Below are 11,727 nucleotides of genomic sequence, written 5' to 3'. Positions count from 1 at the left end.
AATGAGCTACTGAAATGAATGTATATTTATTGATTTCGAAACTATACAACAGTTGGTAGAAAGGAATGATCTAGTGTTACAGTTGTATTCAAAAGCGCTATTTTGGTATACAATCCATTCAGACACCCGTTTTTGAAAAACAAGCAGCGTAGCTAGTTTTAGCTATGAATAGTTTTTTTGGATTCTTAGACCCAGTTTTATTATCTTTGTTCTCGTTGGAAGCTAGGTTCTCTTCTTTGTTCGCATTTAGCGCAAAATGCTGTTTTTGAAAAATCTCTTTACCCATGACGTAAACACACACCGCACAACAGAAAGGTATGTGGAAACCAAGGCAAGACCTTATGATGCAAATCACGACATTCGCGAGACATTTTATGGAATCATTCCTAAGCACTATTTCTCAGATGTTATGGTGTACCAATCATGTTCAATGAATCCATCTGATTGGAGGGACCTTAATGATCTCTGCAGCACCCATGCAAAAGAATTTAAACATATACCGTTAGCTTCATTCAGCCGAGTTATAAGTGAGAGGGCATTAAATTTTATTAATTTTTACTATTATTAAATTCAGTGTCTGCCTGTACATCTCCGATGTGTTCCTTTTCCAATAAGAACAGTATAACCCTGCTCTGTCCTATCCCACCACCAACAGAATAAACATATTCTTCCTGCATAATCCTCCTATGATAATCGGTTATCGTGTCACAAGAACGCTTCGCTAACTGTTCCTTTAAGCTCTCTGCATCTACCCTGATGCCCATTGAGGAAAGCTCTTCAGCACAATCCATTTTGGCGTTATAAACCAGTATATCACCATTTAGCATCCAATCATCGTAATCTGGTGCTCGCACAGAATGTACTTTCCCAGACATGAGCTTACCTCCAATTTGTGATATGAAAACAGCTTTGTGCTTTTTCACAATTGCATATTCCCTCTCATCCATGGTCATTTCGGGATATAGGTTCTCGAGCTCTTGCGTAGTTATGAACGTGATATGACTCGGCAACTTCTTAGATAATGTCGGGTACCGCGCATTAACCTCATTTTCAACCTCTTTCAACACACCAAATATCCTCTCGACCACTTCATGCAAAAAGTGAAGATCTCTCTTTTGCTTTGAGATCGTCATCTCCCAATCCCATTGATCGACCAGGTACGAATGCAACCTCGAAATATCTTCATCTCTTCGTATCGCCAGCATGTCCGTAACTATGCCCTCTCCATCCTTATATCCGTATTTTGATAGAATTGCACGCTTCCATTTTGCCAGCGAATGCAGTATCATACCGTGTTCTCCATTTTTAAAGTCGAACTTGATGGGTCGCTGTGCTCCATCCAATGTGTCATGGTAACTCTCGTCCTTTATATATATGGGGCTGACCACCTTCTCCAGATGTAAGACATCCGACAGTTTCTGTTCAAAAAGCGTTTTCGCGAACTTAATTGCTCCCTGCGTTTCTCGGAAATCCATCGATGGGTACCGTTGCCGTTTTATTATATACTTGTTTCGTATCTGCATAGAAGTCATTTGAGAAGATACGATAACTAACTTTCGATAAGAAAATAATATTTGCACTCATTTTAGCATTCAATCACGGCTGTGTGCAGCTGGCTTGGTCATAGACACGAAAATAATGTGATCGATACAGGAAATGTCCGTAAATAAGAAAAGGTCTCTATTGGGAAACATTAAAAAAGAGAGAATTTATCACAAATCAGAGTGCTTGCCACAACAATTTTATTTCAAACCAGCATTTCTCCTCAACGAATCAATCCTAATTTTTAGCAGTGCAGATAATCAATGACAATGTCGAAGCCAACTTCGAATTAAATAGTAGACAAAAATGGACAGTAACGAAGAACACAATGCAAGTATAACAAGGACATCTATTTGTTTTAGCAATAAGATATAACCTATCAAAGATCTATTTTGTAAAGTACAACACGAATTGTTTATAGAAATATGAGTATCAGGGACATACGAGAATGTCTCTTGGTATGGCAGCATTCGATAAAAAAATTACAGCTACCATCTATTGGTGGCTTTCTTCTCATCATATCAATTCTTGAAATTTCCAGATGTTGATAACGAACCGCTAGGTGCGTACTGGCATGTCTGTCGTCTCAAAGCATTTCTTAGCGTACAATGTAATTAAATTCAAATTAAATTATTTCTCGGGTATTCCAAGTGTGAGAGGTGAGTTTGCATACTTGTAGCACTAACAACATCAATTAACAGTAGTTCTTGCAAAATTTGTATATAATCTAACAAATAATCGAACTTGATCCTTATACCGCTGCACATCAGATCGAGAATGCTCTGCTTGGCGGTGCAACAGTGAACAAAATAGATATCCATTGAAATGAATTATCGAGTGTGTAAGAATGTGGTGTTTTATTGTTTCACCATTTTTTGTCTTGTGTTATCTAAATATGCCATACGAAGATTTAGTTTGTGATCAGCACCAGCACTACGAAACAAAAAAAATGAAATTGTGACATCAAAACGTGCGACCAATCCATCAATACATATCCAAACATTTTTATTAATAACTCAATTTCAAAAATAGTTTTATGTTGGTTATCCGACGATGAACGCACTCACTGATCCTCCATTTTAGTGTGGCAATTTTTATGCTTTATTGTTCTTTCGTCTCATCCGTTCATGACATTAAATTAAAAAATCAGACAATTAGTCCTCTTTCAGGAAAGTTTCAAAATTGAAAACATGACCAGCAAAAATGGCTATTAAATCAAATACATTTCCGCACATCACGGCAACAGCAGTTAGAAGGTGTAGTTGACCAATTTACCGGTGTCATACAACAGGACATGCAAGAAGGTTATTTCCACTTTAGGAGTATCCAAAAAATAAATTAGAAAAAAATGAAGAAAAAATAGTAATTAATACGTGTTAGTATATACCGGGCGATAAGAACGTTCACATAACGTAGAATATGTGGTTGCATAAAGAACTATTGCGCGTATGAAACTTAATCATGGGAGATCAGAAATTTATTTATCAATTAATCGAGCTACAACAAACAAAAAATTGAATAATTATGTTAATTCTTTTTCTCGTGGTAGAGAATTGTTTTTTCGGCTAAAAAACGATTTGCTAGATGTTTACGACAATTTTAAGTTATGAGCACCTTTCAACGCCAGTTAACAGAAAAAATGGGGTCTAAAAGCTCGGTGATAACTATGAGTTAATGACAGCATGAGACCGCAAGTTCTGCTGCCAGCATATCGGTATTTAAGTACGATACCATAAAAGCAGTCGATAAAAATAATTATTTCATAGCCGTAGTAGGAATGGTCCGAGTTTGGTAAATGCTGAAGGGAGTAATTTTTAAGAACGAATCAAGTCGAATTTAGATCCCTGATTGAATACACCTAGACAAGAAAATGAAAGCTCATGATTTGTTCTAAATGAATGTGTTAAGTGCGTAATAATAGATAAATAGTATTGTAGATCCTGTTATCGATCTAAAAGCATATGGTGCTGGAGTATAAGATCGTTGTGTATGGTGCCAATAATGGTTATGCTCCTGATGCGGTTGTTGTGGGAATGTACTATGCCCAGCACATGCACCAGCCATTAACATTATATATTCCGTATTTTTGTATGTTGCTCTTCCGTCAAATGCTTTCACGTGTTAAAATTTATTTGTAATTTTGTTTTTTCGTGTTTATCCAGTGATAGACCATAAAAAATCTTTTCATCCATTTCTTACGCACGGTAGACGTGATTTTTATTCAAAATTAGTTTTGATCTCGTCATAAATGCACATACAAAAGTTTGAAAGTAGGGTGAACAAATAGAGTTCGATGACCACTTAGACGAACTTTTATCCCATTTATTAACAAACATAGCTTAGCTGGTACTAATATTGAAATATTTTGAACTCCTACAGGACTCATAGAGTAGCAATCGCAAAGATTGAAAAATAACCTTAAATACGGCAAAAAATGCAATAGAATACCGCCAATTCATCCATTAAGGTCCCTAAAACATGCAATTTAACAAAGTTCTATGTAAACACTCATACTTAAATTAAAGTTTAATTCGATCGGCACAACTTCATCCTTATCTTCGGTGATAGCAATCTCAACTGGAAAACAATACCGAGAAACACAAACACTAAGCTTGATATAATACCGATCGCTAAACAGATATGTTTCGATAAATAAATCAAATTCGCACACTTAAAATAACGCAATTGATCAAAATTCCTGCCAATCATCGTAAAAGCGTTTTGTGGTAGTTTTTTCCTCAAATTTGCGTTGGTAATTGAATCTATCATCATTCTCATGAAACTCCTAAATATGGCGCTTGGATGCATGGACAGAGCAATGGTCATTTTGGACGGTTTAGTATCTCCAGCTTGCTTATCCGCAACCAAAAGAGTAGAGGAGAACAAACCCGCTAAGAAATGAACAATTAAACCAAGAACAGAGCACATGAGCGATTTCTTTTCTCCATGAAACACGGATATTAGCATTAGACCGAGGCACATAACAAACCAGTATTCCAATATTTGGCAGATGATGCATAGACCAAGCATTGGCTTTGGACAGAATCTTAACAACATAACGGTTAGATAGCACAGGATCAGCGGAAAGTTGTAACACAATTCAAATATCAGGACTGAGAGGTAGTACGAAGTAACCGTATACGATTGCACGTTTATCTCCCTCTGTATTACTCTCCTCTCGCTGCTAAAAACTGTGTTAGACACAGCGGCTGGAATTATACAAAGCAAGAAACCTAGGCTTAGCGCGATCTTCACACAAAACCATTTGAATGTTTCCACCACAAACGATTTATCAACTGATTCAGAAGTATTTTGCTCTGAAATCATATGATTAACTACGGTTTCTACTCCTCCGAAGTAAAATAGGCTTGCCATAAGCACAAGTGTTACGACGTAGAGTAGAAGCGTTTTCTTCCTGAACAAATCCAGGTTAAACTTCCTGTGAATCAGGAGTCCGATCTCCATCAGGCTTGGACTCAGATCTACATAGAAATCGTTTCCCGTTCTAACATTCTGGTACTTGCCCTCGCAGTTGAACTGCTTGCGATATGAACCTGCCAACCTGGTCAATTTGTTATCAATGCTACTCTCATTGTACCCACACGATGCATTGCCAAGCACCTCCATTGCGAACGAAGAGAAGGTGGTATTTTCTTTTCGAGCATATCCCTGCTGCAGCAGACATTCATTGCACTCCTGCATCGTACCTGCTGTTACGATCTCGCCACGTGACATCAAAATGATTTTGTCAAAGAGCAAAGCCAAACGATCATCCGGCTGGTGTATGCTCATAAATATAAGCTTTCCCTCGTTGGCCAACTCTTTAAGCAGTGTTACAATGCTGAACGCCACATCGTTGTCCAGCCCACTGGTGGGCTCGTCCAGGAATATGACCTGCGGATCTGTGATAAGCTCAACAGCTATCATCACCCTTTTTCTCTCACCGCCTGAAAGAACCCGCACTCTGCAGTCCATGATATCACAGATACGCAGTTTCCGAAACAGCTGCATGATCCTACTCCTTATATCCACGTTCTTTTCTTTCAGCCTGAACTGTGCTGCGTAATACACCGTCTCGTAGGCGGTCAACTTCTCAAAGAAACTGTCATCCTGGTCAACGAATCCCATACTGCCCATCCAATTTTTTAATTCGCGTTCCTGTCCATTGTAGAGCACGCAACCGGTTGTTTTAGTTCCGGTTGATATTCGTCCTGCCAATGTCGTGATAAACGTTGTCTTCCCACATCCGCTCGGTCCCATAACAGCTGTCAGGCCCTGCGCGGCACAACCACACGCATTGTTAACTAATCGTGCTCTTCTCTCTTTTCTCCGCTCGTTCTTGTTCTTTACGTCGACTGTCACGTTCATCCATTTGAGTTCCATAGGGATCCTTTTTTTTTCTTTATTTAGATATTATCATGGCAAGAATAGCGTACAGTACCTGTACAAGGCTTCTTTCCATTATTAAGTGCACCAAAACATAATTTACTTAAAATGTGCAATGTTTTTTAATCTTTATGTTACCAAAACGGGTAGGCCGGTCTTACAAACATTTTTTGGTCTACGGCGCCCATCGCTCAAAACGTAAAAATTTTCAAAACTTTTTTAATGTAAAATTAAATGCGGTTGACGTACTTCAATTCGAAGTCCGTTTTTTAAAATGAAAATAAATTCGTTCACTAAGACGTGTTGCGCTAAAACGGGAATACCGTTCTATCGGAATAAAACACTTTTTAATGAATGGTACAAATACGGCGTAACATACGTATCAAAATAGAAAAGAGCATCGTTTTATCCGTGTATGGTAAATTAATTTTCATATTAGCGCTGTATGCGGATAACATATCGTTCAAAGCCTGCTTAACTCTTGAGCCGTGCACTACTGCACTTGAAGAAATAAATGTCTCTAAACCCACGGTAAAAATATTTCCTTTCACTCGAGTGCGCTTGTTTAAAGCACGGGCAGATTTAACAAAAGTTCATACGAACGAATCGCATTTTCAAACTACCACGTCTTCGTGTAGGTCTGAAGGGAACAACGTTTTATGAAACATACAACGGCCGTTGCTCATGAGGCTCACAATACCAGCGTTAATACGGGTTGTAAAGCAGTTCACTCCTGTTATGAGTTCAGATAACATTGTGTTGGTGTTTCAACTCCTATGTTTGTGTTTGCAGTCATCAGGCGATAAAAATTTACATTGTGACAGTCTTTTCTTATCGCTCGGTACTCTGCAATTCATATTCACCAGCAGGTCATCTTGATTGACAAGATAGGGCTTGATTCAGGGTACCGGGGTTGACACCCGAACATTTTGAACCGAATTGCTGCCTGGTATAGAACGTGTTCTTCAAGAATCTTATGTTCTATGCTACGTTACCCTGTGCATCGTGCAGCAGTTCCCATTTCACTTCAATGAACTTATCTCTTCAATTATTCCTCGATCATTCATTTGCTCAAACTGTTCCCGTTTTAAAAAATACTAATTTTATCGGGCCAGTCTCATAATCAACACACGACACGTACAGAGTAAACGTGTGATGCTAATAGTTAAGCACGTTTTACTCGGAAAGAGCGTACAAACCAGATCATGTGAAATTTACGATGCGTCCAACACTCATTTGATACCGTTTTCATCTCTTACGTAGAATATTTCTGGTGTTTTAAGTACTAATTCCGTATTAACGAGGCCTACTCATGAAAAACTGATCGCAATCTTTTGGTACTAAGCTGTTCCACCGGTGTTAGCATTCGTTTAGTGCCGTGGTTGGTGTTCTTTGAGGGCCCTCCTGTTTAACAGCCCTGATCGGCGTATCGTTTCTTGGCAGCGCGGCGTTTTCCGGTTAACACATGCAAATTTCGCTAAATTCTTTACCTCTAATCCAAAATATTTCTTTACATTAGCACAGAAATCGCATTTTGATGGGTGAACACGGGAAGAGCAACCATAATTATGCAAATATTGATGGGATGGTAGCGGTTGAGCACCTTCAGGCAAAAATGCTCGCTCGGTACCGAACACAGCACCTCTGTTGTGCCGTAATTCATTACACCGCCATTTCATTACCCCCATGCTAATATTTGATCTGAACGGTACGCTTGTCAAACGTTTTTACAAACCAAACGGTGCCAGAACGGAATATGACCATGAGTATGATAATTTTTACGTGGTGATACGGCCATACCTACGCGAACTCACAGACTTTCTGCACACCAACGGCATGGAGTACATGTTCTGGACCAATGCCCTGGCACACAATGCGAAGTGCATAACTCAGATCCTGATCAAGGAGGGCATGCAGCCTGTTGCATGGCTGCATAGGCAGCACTGCTCGTTCATCGACAATATTTGCAAAAAGGATTTGTCGGTGGTCGGTGCAATGCATAATATCAATTTGGAAGAGATCTATCTCATCGAGGACATGGCTACGCGATCGGTCCAAGGACAGAATGTTATTTTGGTTGAAAATTTTGGTGGTGATAAAGCTGACAACGCCCTTTTGAAACTGATTGATGATCTAAAGGAGATTCGAGGCAAGGGCAGAAAAGAAATGAAAATGGCGGACAAGAAGTGAAAATTGTGGTTGAATGGGCGTAAATTTTGAGTTAAAGATTTATTTATCAGTCTTATTCACCCCTCTGCCACGTTTCCTCATCCCGTCCTTCCACCTCTCTAGGCTACCCCTAAAACACCGTAGTGTCATAAACACTGGAGAAATGACCGATAACGAAAAATAATTTGGCGTGGATTGCTCGAATCGAGAGGTACTTAATCGAACCGCCTAACAACAATTATTTTACCAAAGGCGAGTACTTCATTTGATGCTTTAGCAAGGAGTTAATGAAATGCATCAATTGACTAATCGAGCAGGCTCATGGTTTTTGATCGTTTCTCGATCAATTAATGCTCGGGTGGGGCCCTACAATGCAACCTACCAAGCCGTATCTATGACCAGCAATTGAACGGTTGAATCAATTACCGTGTTTCAGCGCTGAAATGCACACCATGAGACACTTTGGTCCTATTCAACGAATAGCAAGGTGTTTATCGCTGTGCTATTCCATCAAAATTCTAACCTGTGCGAGGATGAATAAAATGTTTAGTGCAAAAAATTTTTACCTGCTTATTCGTGTCACCACGATTGATCCTTTCCGTTTTGCAAGGGGATCTTTTCGTCATTATCTTACTCTTCATGGAGTGCTCGGTAGTAGTACCGGATAAAACGAATTAAGTGCTGAATAACAATTTGTGTGCCTTCTGCCACTTCATCGCAAACGGACCAGCGTGCATTTAAGTGACGTGCTGATCTGAAGAACGCTTCGTGCCCATTAACTGCCACTTCATCGCAAACGGACCAGCGTGCATTTAAGTGAAGTGCTGATCTGAAGAACGCTTCGTGCCCATTACAAACACTAGTACGCGATACTCCACCCAATTATTGGACAATACGTGAAACGCATCTCAGATCAAACCACATTTAAGACTGATAAAGTGCGTGCTCTATGTTTGTTGGTGTATTTATCATTTCTCTTTTGGCCAACCTGTCCAGCACTCTCTCCGACAGAACTGGCAGACGATCCGTGAGCAGCAACAAAACAAAAGCGCACACCTCGCAGAAACAGTACGGCAAACAGGTCAGTTATCTCAAATATGTCAACAAGAACAGAAGAGTAAAGTTGTCGTTGGTGACCAACAGGCGAGAGATGCTCCGCTATGTCATAGGCCAAGGATTTCGTGTAACTGCAACGGACAACAGCCCAGACAATACGGACACCGAATCATCTATCGTTGTAATTAACCCGCTGGATCACGGTAGAGACGAAATAATAGTGAACAGGGTTTGGATGTGCCTCAAGGCAACAGGCGATGAACGAATCAGTAACTGTGACGATGACCGAAGGAATGTAAATGTGGATAGGGGCTGGACCATGGAAATGTTGGGCGAGAGAAGCGCTATTCTCACGAATGATGATGAGGACGGACAAAGGTTATGCCTGACAAAGATAAGTGGCGGCAAAATAGGCATGAAGGAGTGCAGAAGTCCGCATTATGATGACCAAAAATTTGAGATATCGCATTACACAGCAGGTGCTGATGCGAAAAATGATGACGATGACGATGATGGATATAAGGTGGCTGAAGAAGGGCGGAACGGAAAGTCAGCGGACAGAGACAGCCAAAATGGCGGTGCTGAAGAAAAGGGAATGGAACAGCATGGACCGCCGTCTGATAATGCATACGAACACGGTCCAAAAAAGGCATCGTTCCGCAGTCATGTGTCCGACCTTGATCAGCCAAACGATTACAGGTCTTCAGAAATCGATCCTGATGAACCAAAGAATTTAAATCCGAAGGCCCGCCACGTCTACAGCCTGTTGAAAGATGTAAAGAAAAAGACGGATGAAAAAATGAAGGAGATTTTGAAAAACCCGAATGCTGTGGATGCCGATAAGATCATAAGCGATCTCCTAGCTCTAAACGATACCGGAATGGCACCTGGTTGCAGGTATGAACGGGTCATGAGGTGTGGCACAGATCGCTCTAACGATTGATAAAACTCTCTTACTCGTTAATACCAAACCAAATTTCGTTAAATCTGTATTCTTACATTACCATATGATCCATTATTTTGCTATTTACTAAAAAAATCTTTCCGTGTTAGCCTTGAGTAAATCGTTGTGTTACACCCACGGTAACGATCTGTGTAGCAATACGTGATTTACATTATTTCTGCACCGAAGAACGGCACAACAAGCTATAATGAACATAAAAGCATTGTGTGCTGGATTACCCTTCAAAACTGGTGTGATATTCGCTTTGATCTCAATAAAAAATATATTTGAAGAGATAGCAGCAAAATGTTTAATCGTTATAAACGTTGCAGTAGCTGAGCAACAACGATTTCATTTCCAATTCAGCAAGGACCCATTATAAACATGCTCGTACGTGCTTGTTGTGCGGTTCCTTTACGGATAGCATTCAAATGCAATTTTGTCTGATTCACTGCACTGAGTGCAAGTGCTGTAGGGTAAGCAACTCGAAGTGCGCCATCAAACCAAATTCGCTATCATTATTGCAATATGAGCACTGTTGTAATCTGCCCGCACTTAAACCGCTGTAATACGTTGGTATTCCGCAGTTTCATGCTTACTAGAATGATGGCGCCTCTTCAAAATTTGTGAACTGTCCTAACATGTCGATATGAGGACCAGTAGATGTTTTACAGCGTTGACAGGTTTAGTTTTACTTGTAGCAGCTTGGTTTTAACGAAATGTGTTTGAGAAGGGAATTGCATACTTCTTGCAACGCTATCTTTTACCATTTGATTGCCGTAATTGCTCCTACAGTGGTTTGTTCGGTTTTGGTTCTTAAGAACTTTGTGGGATTGCTACTAAAAAGAAGTTAATAAGGCTGGAAATCGCTGTCAGCACCGATAACTTAATGTTTTAGCTTAATTATACGACTAGGATCACCAAATTGAGAATTTTTTGCTTTAATGAGTTTTACGAAGGATAATATCCACTTTTGGCACCAAAAAAGGGCTTAAAATTGAATGCTAAAAACGTATAAAATTACGTCCTGTCATGACCGCACTTGAAAGTTCGCATACACACGTTACGTAAATTATTTCCTGTGCCACTCAACAATCCTACAAAATATCAAATACTGTGTATGCTGCTGTTACTATGACCATAAGAGCGCGCTGAAAAAAAATGTATTTATAGAAATTTGAGTAAACGGTAGAGAAAAATGTTTTGAAATACCATTTTACGGTAGATTTAGATGCAAAACCACGAATTCTTCTTTTTTATGCAAGGAATGCCTAACCGTGTAACATTTTTACATTAATTACCACATTTTTCAATGTGTTGGCATCAATTACAGTTTCAACACTTCTGTTCCATCCAAAGGCGGCTGTTACCATCCATTGTTCCGAAAGCTGTCATTTGCCACAAAGCAGGGTCAATTTTTTTATTTTTGCCCTAACGCTATTCGGGCACCTCGATGCCATCGATAGCAGAACAAAAAAAGCGTGGTGGCATATTAAATGAGTTTAGCTGGTACAGGGACAGAAAAGGCCGGCAAGTTTAAATACTGGCATTATTCGTTGTTCTGTGAAAAGATGGTTGTGCAGGGCAGACACTCAAGCAATGCATCAGATCACGATTTGTGGATGATTGTT

The 11,727-nt window shown here is 39.8% G+C and overlaps 6 protein-coding genes across 6 annotated transcripts; 4 read left to right on the top strand and 2 right to left on the bottom strand.

Moving 5' to 3' along the window:
* Positions 1-256: 256 nt before the first annotated feature.
* On the top strand, positions 257-568 carry VCUG_01050 (uncharacterized protein; the record flags this gene model as incomplete). Its single annotated transcript, XM_008075878.1, has 1 exon — positions 257-568. The coding sequence occupies one exon, from the start codon at positions 257-259 to the stop codon at positions 566-568; it is 312 nt and encodes a 103-aa protein (XP_008074069.1).
* On the bottom strand, positions 532-1,654 carry VCUG_01049 (aspartate-ammonia ligase). Its single transcript, XM_008075823.1, has one exon. It carries the CDS (start codon positions 1,530-1,532, stop codon positions 549-551), a length of 984 nt encoding a protein of 327 aa, XP_008074014.1. The 5' UTR covers positions 1,533-1,654; the 3' UTR covers positions 532-548.
* Positions 1,655-4,047: 2,393 nt separating this feature from the next.
* VCUG_01048 (uncharacterized protein) lies at positions 4,048-5,925 on the bottom strand (the record flags this gene model as incomplete). The annotated part of the gene is made up of 1 exon (XM_008075877.1): positions 4,048-5,925. The coding sequence occupies one exon, from the start codon at positions 5,923-5,925 to the stop codon at positions 4,069-4,071; it is 1,857 nt and encodes a 618-aa protein (XP_008074068.1). The 3' UTR covers positions 4,048-4,068.
* Positions 5,926-6,282: 357 nt separating this feature from the next.
* VCUG_01047 (uncharacterized protein) lies at positions 6,283-6,591 on the top strand (the record flags this gene model as incomplete). The annotated part of the gene is made up of 1 exon (XM_008075876.1): positions 6,283-6,591. The coding sequence occupies one exon, from the start codon at positions 6,283-6,285 to the stop codon at positions 6,589-6,591; it is 309 nt and encodes a 102-aa protein (XP_008074067.1).
* Positions 6,592-7,614: 1,023 nt separating this feature from the next.
* On the top strand, positions 7,615-8,652 carry VCUG_01046 (uncharacterized protein; the record flags this gene model as incomplete). Its single annotated transcript, XM_008075875.1, has 1 exon — positions 7,615-8,652. One exon carries the CDS (start codon positions 7,615-7,617, stop codon positions 8,116-8,118), a length of 504 nt encoding a protein of 167 aa, XP_008074066.1. The 3' UTR covers positions 8,119-8,652.
* Positions 8,653-8,959: 307 nt separating this feature from the next.
* Positions 8,960-10,201, top strand: VCUG_01045 (uncharacterized protein). The gene has a single exon (XM_008075874.1). It carries the CDS (start codon positions 9,047-9,049, stop codon positions 10,094-10,096), a length of 1,050 nt encoding a protein of 349 aa, XP_008074065.1. The 5' UTR covers positions 8,960-9,046; the 3' UTR covers positions 10,097-10,201.
* Positions 10,202-11,727: the final 1,526 nt, after the last annotated feature.

Source organism: Vavraia culicis (assembly GCF_000192795.1).
Source record: "Vavraia culicis subsp. floridensis unplaced genomic scaffold supercont1.14, whole genome shotgun sequence".
Taxonomy (NCBI): Eukaryota; Fungi; Microsporidia; family Pleistophoridae; genus Vavraia; species Vavraia culicis.
The sequence above is the reverse complement of the archived record's forward strand: the minus strand, read 5'-3'. Positions and strand labels throughout refer to the sequence as shown.